Here is a 13,920-nt window from a genome sequence, read left to right as displayed (position 1 = left end):
CTAATAAATTAGATGGGGTAATATATATATATATATATATATATATATATATATATATATATATATATATATATATATATATATATATATATATATATAAAGTTATATATATTTTTTTCTTCTGTCAAAAGCACAGTCACACACAGGTTTTAAAAATATTTTTATTACGAGAAAAAAAATCAAGTGTTGATATTGATATATATATATATATATATATATAATGCATTGTTTAACTTGGTGAACAAATTCACAATCATCTATAGTCTAATCTATGTTTTAGCTAACATAAATATGCATGATTATGTTGTGTTTTAGGTAATCTTGTTATTGTCTGTCCGTCAGTAGTCTGAGGTGGAGTGAGCACCAGGCGGCGGCTGTCAGTAAACTAAATTAATGTGGCCAGTCACACTTCCATGGATTTGACTCCGGGGGTTTGAGACATTTGCCCAAATGCTCACAGCCAGGAGGACTCCAGTTCTGAGGAGGAGGAGAAACACACATGAACACGTGAGAGCGCTGTTGCTCCACAGCTGTTAAAAGACGCCTGTCTACTGTGACCCTAAACAATCTTCCAGCGCAGTAATAGCAGAAAATAAAGACAATTTTGCAGTGACAGAAAAATCACAAAGACTGCTAACATTAAACAACGGTTTTTTTTTTAATAATAATTTATATTCTTCATACATTACTAAAAAATAGAATAAAATAACCATTAATTGTGCAAATATGTGGTAGAATATAATTTTTTGTGCAAAAGACTTAAGGAAAGCACTAACAGCTGGTTTGAAATCAAAAGATGCCTGTTGAAAATAAACAATGTTAATTTCATATGATGATGACCAATGGAAAATTTAAGGTTAACGGTTAAATCTGTTAAACGCAAATATGTCCCACTCTCCAGTGACAGTATCAATAAAGTAATAATCATCTCACCATGACAGCCAGGTCACACATGTTGAGCTGCGGCATTCCAGGGATCAGATCCTTCTGATGCTGCTCCACTACTGCAGTCACCTGCCGATGAACATCCCGGTACTCCTTAGACTGGACACTTTAAGGCAAATGAAAAAGGGAGAAGTCAGGAAAGAGCTATGTACTTGATACAGCACTTTTTTCACATTACAGTAATAATTATTATCATTTTCATTTTACAATAGGAAGGTCTTCTCAAGATGCTACATTTTATTAAAGTGCCCCTATTATGCCCTATTATTACACTTTCATTGTCTTACAATATGAATTTATTTTCACCTTATTGCTCAACTATTCCCAGACGATTCGCTCAAGGATTATAATTTTTTTAATCCCTCCTTTGCGTGACACTAATCTGCAGTGATTGGTCCGATTGCTCTTATTTTCTTTTTATCATGCCTGTGATGCCTGATAAAGCAGCGTTTGTGAGTGCAGTGCTGCTTTGTGTACAGCGTTACCAGAAAAAAAATTACTATTTTTAATTTGCATTAAGAATGCAAAAAGACAACAAAAAAAAAGCGAGCGGCCAATATGCTAATGTTTCATGTTAACGTCATGTTGTCATTTATATTAAAAACCTCTCATTTCAATGATTAAACGAAGTCGACTCTTTCTTTTGAGAGACAATAACTTTATACATGGTGCACTTTCAGACTTAAAACTGCAGGATGTTTTCATTCACTTAGAGCTGTGTTACAAAGAAAATGCATGAAAGGTAATTTTCAAAAATCCATAATAGGGGCACTTTAATGCAGAATGCAGAAAATATAGTGAAACCAACCCTGAGATGTTTTTGACAGGTTTAAAACTCAGCTACCATATACTTGTACCATGATGTTTATCTTTTACTCACAGAAAACCATTGGTACTATAACATTACACTAACAAAAATGTCACGCGTCCCAAAAAACATTTTATAGTTGATTTACAGTCAGTTATGATTCTACTTCAAAACAATAGCTGATATTTGCTCTCAAATAACATCATCGGCATCATCTTCTTCAAATAAGAACCTTCACAGCCTCATCTTAGCACTGAATATAAAATAGTTCTAATTAATTATTCACTCGTGCATGGTTATTACAATATAATGCATGGAAATATGTGACAGACGGGCAATCCCACCATAAAACACACACGCAGAGGTCCCTGAGGGTTGCCATTTTCAGAGAAGCGGTCATGTGTCCGCTCATTATTTGTGTTGGACAGCATCCCGCACCCCTCCGTAGGGCACAGGGACCCTGATTGTTTCAAAGGAACGCTGTTCTCAATAGGACCTGTAGGCTTAATGGGCTTCAGAGAATGTGTGTCTGTGCGAGAAACACACACAGACAAATATCACCACTGCAATTACGCTGTAATACAAAAGCAAGCAGCACCTGTGTCAGGCCTGTCCCCTGCTCTCAGAGGCAGCCTTCTGATTGGCCCCCGGGGAGGGGGTGTGTACGTGTGGGTTGAAGTGTCAATTAGTGTAATTACCCTAGGCGCTGTCCGACTCACACCTTCAGTTTCTACACTTCTGCTTTCCCCGGGAGAATCGGGTATGAGCCGCACGCTAACATCTGCTCCCCTCTCGCTCAGCCAGGACCAACTATCTTCACCCCGTTCCCCAAAACACTGAGACACATTACTTCACTTCTGAGTAGGGTTGCATAAAATGTAGAACATTTTCAGTAAATTTTGGAAACATCCCAGAAATTTTGGAAACTTTCCAGGATCTTTTTTGGAATATTCCAGGGATTATTGGAAAGTTTCAGAATATTTTCCACCCTTTGCAACCCTACTTCTGTTTCGTCAAGTGGTTGACCAACATCAATGACTGATCAATAACTGACTGGAAATAGAACTGCCACAGAGGCCAAAACCAGAAAATCATTTAGCATTTTATTCAGTTCCATCGTCCAAAAGTCAATGGGTTTTTGGTAAAAGTTAGGTGATAATAAGATCTGTGGTTACCACAATTGCAAGATATTTTCAAAAGTTATTCTAAAGCCCGTTCACACAACAAGCGACACAACAACAAAGCGTCACAATCCCATGAATTTCAATGGAGGGCTGGTGATGTCCGGTGACATGAGCAACAGCGAGTGACAATGACAGTTGCAGGGGTGTGTCCAGTGACAAGACAATGATCACAATCCTTCAACATTATGCAAATGAAGAGCGATTTTCGTGAGCGACAGCCAATAGGAATGAACACGGTAGAGCTCATGTGATAATTCTCCTCTCAGCTGTAGATAATACATACACAATAGACGTAGACTCTGTTTCTCATTCACTTTTGTTAGTATGTACAGATTTAATTTAGATTTAGATTCTATTAAGTCTTTTGCCTCCAAAATGTTTGTACTAAGAACATTTACAAGAGCATCGTGGTACAACCATGAACATGCGGAAGATACTGACACAAAAGGGGACAAACTGTTAAATAATTATTATTGTTGTTTTCTTTATGCACAAAAATATTCTCGTAGCTTCATAAAATTAAGATTGAACCACTGATGTTGCAAGGACTATTTTAATGATGTCCTTACAACCTTTCTGGTCCTTGATCATGGTAGTTCCCTTGCTGTCTATGTAGGGTTCCATCATAAACATCTTAATCTGTGTTCCGAAGATCAACGAATGTCTTAACGGGTTTGGAACTAAATGAGGGGGGGTAATTAATGACAATTTTATTTTTGAGAGAACTATCCCTTTAACCTAGTTGTAGTGTAATTGAGCATTAAGTTTCAACTTACACATTCTAAATATTTGACTGATGCACCTTCAAACTTAGTTGAAACCTAATGCTGCATCAACCAAATATTTACAGCAGCCACCAACCAGAAATAATGGTTGAAATAAACTTGCAGATCATTGGATTCCATTACTGAGCTCATGTTTTCCCTGACACACTTCAATCATTTAGACATAAATGATGAAGCTGACATTTACACTCATTTACTAGTCATTTATTTGACTAAATGACTCCGCAGCTCTCAAGCATCTATGCACATTCCCATTTGTGTGGTCATGTGTCACTTGTGCATACTTGTTTTCAACACAAAAATGTAAAACAGTATTAGTACTAATGACTAATTTTACATACAATTCCAGAGTATACTATATTATATAAAAAAAATACAATTCCTTAAGTATACTGTTTAATGGGTTTTATGATTATGTATAATGTTTAATACAATTTAATACTAATATAAAAAAATATAAACAGAGATGCCGGGTCCCCTACATTTTCGTAAATAATAGTGCCTGCACATTTGTAAAGCAATCTACACTGACATACTCCCAAAAGAGATGTTTAGAGGGAGTGTGGGAAAGAAAAAAATTATTTCTACACTGCCTAAATTTCTGCATTAAAATTTCAATAATGACATTCTTGTTCAAATATTACCCCACACCCTGGTATTCATTGTTGTAAAACAATTTGGAGACTGAGTGAGTGTGATTTTGGGATAAAACCTTGAGCTTTTGATGGCAGACTTATGCGTGTCAAAAATAAAATACTTTAATTCCCATCTCCTCTTGGGGAAAATGCTGGATCAATTCAGAGGGCTTCAGATCACACACACAGGAAACATTTGTTTTTCTATTCATGATAGATGTGAAGATGCACCAAGGGGCAGGGCACTTCGGCTCTCGATCTGCTAAACGTATGCCGCCTGCACTGTATGTCCTGTGTATTATGCCCCTGGGTCCTTAATCAATAATTAACCATACCATGTTTATTTATGCCTAGAGTCCAGACAAACAATAGAAAATTCACAGTCAGCATGGCTCATTTGCATTTTTCTGAACCTCGGTTTCCTTTCTCCAACTGTAGATGCATGATTAATAATAACAATGCATGCAAATACAGTCTTTTGATTTATAATGCATGACACCCAGGGGGCAGGGGCATTGCTCAGGTGTGTCACCAGACTGATTAGTGATTCACACACTCACACGCACAAAACAGCATTCTCCAATGCTACATGCGGAGAACACAATGAAACAAGAGCGAATTGGTATTCACATGGTAAAGACACAAACAAGTATAACTGAATGAATGAACAAAATAAGTCACAAACACACACACAGCTGGAGCTAGACAAGGGAATTGAGCTGAAGAGGCAATCAAATACCTCTATCTTTTCTCTCTGCTTCTCTTCCCCCCCACCATTCTCCCGGTGGAAATTGAGCAGTTCTACGAGCACTATTGATTGAGAGCTGAAGAGCTTGTCGGCAGCAGATGAGGCCCGGGATGCCTGCTACATTATCCCCAGGCAGGATGGGACTTAAGTGCTCTTGGCCGGGATAAGGCAGCTAGGCAGGGCAGGACTGACTTGAGACAGGGTCAGCATGGCAAGGGTTGTGTAGACCGAACTATTTCCTTGGACTGTTAGCTAGGGGTGCTCCGATCACAATTGGCCGATCGTTATGCGCATCTTGTCATCTCGGTAAATTGCGTGATTTCACAAAGAGCAGCTGTTACTACACAGAGCCGTTGTTAACTGAGACGATGTGCAAATAAACGCTGAAAATGAACGTGGATTTGCGCAGCTTCTCAGTTAACAGTGGGTCTGTGTAGTAACAGCTGCTCTATGTGAAATCACGCAATTTACCGAGATGACGAGATGCGCATAACGATCGGCCGATTGTGATCGGCGCAGCCCTACTGTTAGCTTGGTTAGTGCTTTATTTCCAGGTGGGACAGTGCTGTTTTCAACTTTCAACTTCAATTTCATATGCTGAAAATTTATTTAAGATCAATGAGAAGAAATCCAAATGAACTATATTCACATTCTGGGATGTTAATTTGCATTATTCACGGATGCATGTTATTCTAAATGAAAAGGATGTTAGCTTTCAAAATCTTATCTCAAAATTATGTCACCCTGGCCATTTTCCCCCAAATTGACAGACCACAGGAACAGGCCCTGATGAAGAGCATTGTTTTTTTTTTGTTTTTTTTTGTAATTGTGTTGATTGAAAACTACACTACACAAAACACACAAGAGTCTTAATTTCACACAGAGTGAAATGAATAGGAGTTTATGACCGTAAGCATTACTGCAAAAATTAAGCTTTAAAATTATTAAAAATATATATACTAAACTTCGACAAACAACACTTGGATAATGTATAAATAAATATAGAAGCTGACAATTATAAGCATACAAAAAACGTAGCTACATAAAAAAAAAAAAACATGATAAATTCTAATATTTTTTTTTGTGTCAGTTTGTTTTTAGTAAACAGTTTCCATATTTGCTTATACAAATGATAATACAGACATTTACACAAAATTAAGAACTAAAAGGCCATCAAATTCCAAAGGAACAACATACTTTTATTGTAACTACTATGTGTCCCTTTTTTGAAACCAAAAGTTACTCGTGGAGGAACATAAATACTAATTACATGAGTTCAGTTTGTTTACTTACTACGCTGTCTGAACTGTTCAGTCAATCATTTATTCCCAAGATGTCAAGTCTTGATTAAGTCTAGACTACTCAGGTCTTAGCCTGGACTTGAATGAGCTTGACTACAATCTTGTCTTTTAACACTGGACCGTTATCATCTCTGAAAAGCCACTGTGATGTTAGAATGGCTAGTCATTTGATCTCAACATGATGGATGTTGAGGAAAAACTGCTTTTCTAAGATACTGATATGTCTTCATCTGGTGTACGTATTTTTCAAAAGCACTATTACTTTTTCTTTAAATGTAAAACTTTTTTGGGGTGGACAAAGTTTAACTTAAAAAAAAAAAGTTCACTTTATCTTTTGGTTTTGTATCTATCAAATTCCAAATAATAAAATTGTTTTCATAATAATCAAATGAGATGAAATACATTTTATTTCGACAATTTAGTTAATTGGATTATCTTGTTTCTTTGTGTGAGGCTTGTTGGGGACAGTGGGGACATTGGGCTGTGCTGTCAGTCTGCTGCTGGACTGGAGGTATGTGTATAGACAGGCTTTACATCATCTTAAGCGGCTCTTTAGGTGTAGACAGAGATTAATGAGCGCAGACTGCTCCAGCTGGGTGCACAGAAGAGCAGACGCTGACACCAATTCACGGGGGACGAGGAAAAGAGTGAAAGAATGGAAGAATGAGGGAGGGTTGGTGTTTGGATCTGGACCATTCTGACCTATTCAAAAAGATTCACTGTAAACTGGAAAGATAAGGAGAATGGAGATGGTCAAACTAACAGCTCTCTCCTCTCCAGCACTCAACACAGTTCTTTTTTTTTTCTTTTTTTTGGATGAATCTTTCTTTTCTTCACAGTTAGTGCTTGAAACCAGCAGAGCAGAGATGATGATGAAAAACAACATTAATGTTTAATTACTCTGTCTCTCTTCAAGAAAATGGAGGGACATAAAAAACAACAACAACAACAGCAGTGAGACAGAAGAGAAATAAAACTGAAAAAAGGGTGAAAGAGAGGGTCACTCTGTTCTTAGAATGGATGGGTCTCAATTTTCAACTAATCTACGCTGTAAAAAAAAAAATAACGTAAATTTTCCAGTAAAAAACGGCAGCTGTGGTTGGCTGAATTTTACCATAAAAAATACGGTAGCAACAATTAATTTTTTACGTTTTTAACATACATTACAGTTATAATTTTCACTGTAAATTATACAGTATTGTTCAAAATAATAGCAGTACAATGTGACTAACCAGAATAATCAAGGTTTTTAGTATATTTTTTATTGCTACGTGGCAAACAAGTTACCAGTAGGTTCAGTAGATTGTCAGAAAACAAACAAGACCCAGCATTCATGATATGCACGCTCTTAAGGCTGTGCAATTGGGCAATTAGTTGAAAGGGGTGTGTTCAAAAAAATAGCAGTGTCTACCTTTGACTGTACAAACTCAAAACTATTTTGTACAAACATTTTTTTTTCTGGGATTTAGCAATCCTGTGAATCACTAAACTAATATTTAGTTGTATGACCACAGTTTTTTAAAACTGCTTGACATCTGTGTGGCATGGAGTCAACCAACTTGTGGCACCTCTCAGCTGTTATTCCACTCCATGATTCTTTAACAACATTCCACAATTCATTCACATTTCTTGGTTTTGCTTCAGAAACAGCATTTTTGATATCACCCCACAAGTTCTCAATTGGATTAAGGTCTGGAGATTGGGCTGGCCACTCCATAACATTAATTTTGTTGGTTTGGAACCAAGACTTTGCCCGTTTACTAGTGTGTTTTGGGTCATTGTCTTGTTGAAACAACCATTTCAAGGGCATGTCCTCTTCAGCATAGGGCAACATGACCTCTTCAAGTATTTTAACATATGCAAACTGATCCATGATCCCTGGTATGCGATAAATAGGCCCAACACCATAGTAGGAGAAACATGCCCATATCATGATGCTTGCACCTCCATGCTTCACTGTCTTCACTGTGTACTGTGGCTTGAATTCAGAGTTTGGGGGTCGTCTCACAAACTGCCTGTGGCCCTTGGACCCAAAAAGAACAATTTTACTCTCATCAGTCCACAAAATGTTCCTCCATTTCTCTTTAGGCCAGTTGATGTGTTCTTTGGCAAATTGTAACCTCTTCTGCACATGCCTTTTTTTTAACAGAGGGACTTTGCGGGGGATTCTTGAAAATAGATTAGCTTCACACAGACGTCTTCTAACTGTCACAGTACTTACAGGTAACTCCAGACTGTCTTTGATCATCCTGGAGGTGATCATTGGCTGAGCCTTTGCCATTCTGGTTATTCTTCTATCCATTTTGATGGTTGTCTTCCGTTTTCTTCCACGTCTCTCTGGTTTTGCTCTCCATTTTAAGGCATTGGAGATCATTTTAGCTGAACAGCCTATCATTTTTTGCACCTCTTTATAGGTTTTCCCCTCTCTAATCAACTTTTTAATCAAAGTACGCTGTTCTTCTGAACAATGTCTTGAACGACCCATTTTCCTCAGCTTTCAAATGCATGTTCAACAAGTGTTGGCTTCATCCTTAAATAGGGGCCACCTGATTCACACCTGTTTCTTCACAAAATTGATGACCTCAGTGATTGAATGCCACACTGCTATTTTTTTGAACACACCCCTTTCAACTAATTCAACTAATTGCCCAATTGCACAGCCTTAAGAGCGTGCATATCATGAATGCTGGGTCTCATTTGTTTTCTGAGAATCTACTGAACCTACTGGTAACTTGTTTGCCACGTAGCAATAAAAAAATATACGAAAAACCTTGATTATTCTGGTTAGTCACATTGTACTGCTATTATTTTGAACAATACTGTACATTCTTTTTCATTTCCAAAAACGGTATACTACCATAAAATTAAATGTAATGCCCAATACAGTTTTTCACCATATATAGTAGGGGAATTTACTGTTAACCATTTAACAGGTTTGTACTGTAGCATTTTTACAGTCTTTATCCGCTAAATTCATGGACATTTTTTAGTGTGTTCTACTTTTTTATGAGAAAGACTGAAAAAGAGGCATAATGAAAGTTTGTGTATACACACACACACAGCATATATTACAAAGGTTACTATTACGTTTACTATTTAAAATGAAGCAATTAAACAGGTGAACTAAATGATGTATTCTATTCTATTCTATTCTATTCTATTGTGGAAAGATTTGATTTTCCAGTGCTTGTCGACATACAATGAAGGAGTATAAGGTATGTTTCCATATATGTATGTCGTGTTTAATAGGTGTGGAAACATCCATGTCAATTTGAAATCAAGGGAGAACAGTTAATTTGATTTCTGAAAGCTGGACCCAATCTGAAGCACCTCTAAAAATTTTCTTTTTTTTTTTTTTTTGGCCCATGTGAAGCATCACTTTTAGAAACCCTTGTGACTTTTCTCTGTGTGTCTTGCAATCCATGTTGAAAGAAATGGATTCGCAGCTCTTTCTGATCTTTAAAGAAGGCCCACCAAAACATTCAGTGAATGACAAAGACAGAGACAGTGATATGTGTGAGTGTGTGTGTGTGTGTGTGTGTGCACTGGACAAAGAGAAAAAGACAGAGATAGAGAGAAGGATGAGGACAGATGAAGACAGAAACATAAAGAATGAGAGGGGAAAGATGGCTTGAGGGGGCAAAGGCTAATCTTACCGAAGAAATATATAGCAACGAATCAAAATAAAGGCAGGTCATGTCAGCGCAGAAAAAACATGCTGATGTTATAAATGAAAACTGTTCTCAATGCATAAATATCAGCAAATAATAATAATAATAGATATATTATTACTATTATTATTACAATTTGTCTTAATTCCCCAATTAGAGACAAACAATTATAGGCCATATCTGTAGGTTTTTGGGAGGTTTTTATGTGGTATTTTTAGCTTTTATAAGCTCACAATACAGTGTGCAAATAAAAATAATTTGTAAAATCATATACAATTTTCTTTTTCAAAATTGTGAAACCGAATCTGATTTGATTCACAAAGTTTGATAAAGCAGGTCTGCTTACACATTTACAGTACGAATGGATGGGATTTGTGTTATAAACTCAAAATTCAAAGGAAAAGATCACACAATGTCATGAATAATTACAAGCCTGCAGATTTCATAGGATAAATGAATGAGACACTGCTGATGTTGACAAACACTAAAAAATCCCCCAAAATCCTAACAATAATGACTTTCCAAAAAAAAATGTATACTTCTAGGGTTTAATTTAGTTTAGATTTATTTTGTTTTGTTTTCATTTCATTCAAACAATGCTATTGTTTTTGACTATTTATTTCTATATTACTTAACACACAGTAAATGACCTGTCAGGGACATCTTTAATGTTTCAGCCATGCAGGACAATCCTGAGCCAAGATATTTATGTTTCCTTAAATGTCTCTATAACCAAAATTGGTTGTTGAGCTTCGAATTATAATTAAATTATAATTATAATTAATGTAATATATAAATAAACATACGTTTAAAGTTACATGTAAAGGTATTATAATATTATATATATATATATATACATATAGCAAATAAAGCAACAGCAATAATGCAATTGCAACAACTGTGTTGGCTTACGAAAGAAAATAAAAGGAGGAGGAAACAATTAAACAAGCGGAAAAATAGGAATAGGAAAACTGTATTTCTCAAACAGTCCCTGTTATCACTAATAGTGAACAGTCCCTTTTTTTTTTTTAGGTAATTTTTTGGACATTAAGTTCTTTGTTTCAGTTTACTTAACTCTAATGACTTTACTTCGGAAATGCTATTGAACAATTGCCAACCTACAAATCAGTTTGATCTTCCTCACATACTTCCTCACATAAATCTGTTTCCCTAGAGAGTTGATGTCTTTTGTGTTTCCTTCATAACTATTCTATCTTGCCATTTGAACTTCTAGTCAACAGCCGATGAATACAGATAGTCATCTTCAGCTCACAAAAAGTCGCATTTGATAAATCCTCTACGGACTGCACGATCAATCAGCAGCTGTGCCTCACTATCGACCCCAAATATCCAGAACCTCGTCCCTGCTGATGTACGCAGAGCTGTGCAGAGCCGAGATGGACGAGCATGTCACAGACCGTGGGCTCATTCTAGCTTCGTGTCTATGGAGTTTCAGTGCTTCATTACAGTTGGAATCGGATGACTGAGTCAGTGGTTTCGTTCTTGTTTATACAATTCGCCAGCAACAAGGTTTATGGTGTGAGGATACGGCCCCACACTCAACACACCGGTGCAATCCAACAGGATTAGAAAAAGAAAGTGGAAAGCTAATTTAGTTTCCTACAGAAAATCAAGTGCAGACCTGGGCTAGAAAGAACATAAAAGAAAATTAACATCTCTAGGCAACTAAGAATTCCGTTTGTTTTCAATTTAGGGAATAACAATGCAATAACTAAACGATTCTCGATGTTTCACTGCCTCTCAGTTTTTCCAATACTAGCATAAAGGCACGAATCTTCTGCACAAAACATGCAAAACATGCCCTTTGCAAAGGATGTGGAAGCTTGATATTTGCTCAAGGGTTCTCGGTTTGGAATTGACAGCAAGAAGAGGGCAACAATTTGCATGTTAGTCATCACACCACATTTTAATCATTTTTGCATGCCACTTGGCACTTACCTGTAACTGTAATGTTTTATATTGTTTATTATTAATACAATGAAGTCAGAATTATTTAAAAAAGAACCATGATACTTTTTTTTTTTCTTCACAGTGGATTTTTAACACAAATAATTGTTTATGGCACTGAATTCACATTTGAATACTGTGGTTCTTGACATCCGGTGTCCAATTATTAACCCCTTACCTGATTGGGTATCTCTCCCCAGGGTCCTGTCCCAGGTGGAAGATGAGCGGTTGCATGGTGTGTTCCTGTTGCGTGTGTGTGGTAACACCAGGAACCTCCTGACCAGGACAGAAGTTTATACCCTGTTTGGAAAACAAGGTGAGAACATCAATCTTCCTCCTTAAACCATCACCTGACTGAACTCACGAATCAGCTGAAACTGACCTGAACTAATTCAATTAAAAGAATGAGATGAGTAACATTACTAGGCAACTATTTCAAACACTCATAAGCCCCTTTCACACTGCCATTCTGGCAAATACATGGGTAAAGTGTTCCGGCAATTGTTCCCGGGTCGCTAGATTTTGCACTTTCACACTGCCAGTGATTACCCGGGATATGTGCATGCTTTCACACACAACCCGTGAAGATCACGTGACATCAGGGCGTGACGTGTAATGTTATACTTTCACTGAAGCAAGCAGATGATCTCTGTGTCAGCGCGGAAAGTGAGGAACTAACTGATCTCTGCTTCATTACAGTTTGCACATATTTTTTCGCCGCGATAACGCGCGTCATCACTTCGACACGGCATTAGATCTGGCTTTTGTTCACACAGCGCTCATCCCGGGATTGAACCCGGCAATGTTACTAGGTCCCCGACCTGGGTTCAATAAATCTAAATGCAAATGCATTTTCATTATCAGCATTTATTTACTATCTAAAATGTAGTGTGATTACACTGAAAATAACTGTATAGACCGATGTGCTGAGGAAAAAAAGACTTTTGCAAAGGAAAAAGTCTTTAAACACTTGATGTGTCTTGTGATTTGCTCACCTTCACACAGAAAAAGCAGACCTGAAGTCATGTGATCCACAAGAAGACACAGTCCCAAAGCAAGTAGTGCCAAAACTGACTGATTAGTCAACTAGTTGCTGTAACTCTTACAAACCATAATTAAATTAATCAAAGCCTCAACAAGCACAACAAATAAGATTATAGAAGAGTTTGGGTATGCGTGTGTGTATTTAGTAGCTAGAGGCTATTGTGAGTCCTGTCTGCTAGAAAGACCCCGCAGGGCTTTATTTGTGTGTGTTGTAGCCTGGGGGAACTGGGAGGTAAGACAGGTTTTAATATTTTGGTGTTAGAGCATATGTTTGGGGGGTCATTTATAAGGCGATTGTGAATACATAAAAGACTGTGTTGTGTCTCCCAGGGACTGGGCGCCAAGCTGTGGCACACACACACAATTCATGGCAGAACACAGTCCCCTATGATCTGGCCTGCAACTTGCTCTCTGTCTTTTGATGCAGTCTGTGTGCACTGATCTTACAAGCATGAAGCAGCCCAAATCCCACAAGGTTTGGAGAGAGTGCTTCAGCCTGCGCCCAAGGAGCAAAGGCAACAGTGCTTCTCTATTAATAATGCAGCGCGGGCGGCTCTGTGCCGCTGAAAAACGAGAGCAGGTTAGCATGGTGAAAGAAACAGCAAGGGGGAGCAAGTGGATCACCCATGAAAAATGTGCACGAACATCAAATAACTTGGATTTGTTGATGCTCAAAAATAGCTTTCTTAAAAATATTCTGGATTAAAGTCAGAATGGAATGGCATTCAAAGCCAATTTAACTTCTGTAATGTGAATTCACAAGTGAAACCGGTATTCAATGAGAGAGAGAAAAAAGGGAAACAGAAATCTCAGAGTATAGAATCATGGAAA

At 37.3% G+C, this 13,920-nt stretch overlaps 1 protein-coding gene across 1 annotated transcript in view; it reads right to left on the bottom strand.

Annotated features, from left to right (window-relative positions):
- Positions 1–158: 158 nt before the first annotated feature.
- Positions 159–13,920, bottom strand: part of galns (galactosamine (N-acetyl)-6-sulfatase) — a 32,529-nt gene continuing 18,767 nt past the window's right edge. The window contains exons 12-14 of the mRNA XM_052562299.1: positions 12,224–12,345; positions 934–1,051; positions 159–477 (exon numbers count right to left, since the gene is read on the bottom strand). Of these exons, the coding sequence (XP_052418259.1) occupies positions 391–477; positions 934–1,051; positions 12,224–12,345 (327 nt within the window). The 3' untranslated portion in view covers positions 159–390. The remainder of the gene's footprint in view (positions 478–933; positions 1,052–12,223; positions 12,346–13,920) is intronic.

Source organism: Carassius gibelio, chromosome B7 (genome assembly GCF_023724105.1).
Source record: "Carassius gibelio isolate Cgi1373 ecotype wild population from Czech Republic chromosome B7, carGib1.2-hapl.c, whole genome shotgun sequence".
Lineage (NCBI taxonomy): Eukaryota > Metazoa > Chordata > Actinopteri > Cypriniformes > Cyprinidae > Carassius > Carassius gibelio.
Note: the sequence above shows the minus strand (reverse complement) of the source record. Positions and strands in the feature narration are given on the sequence as shown.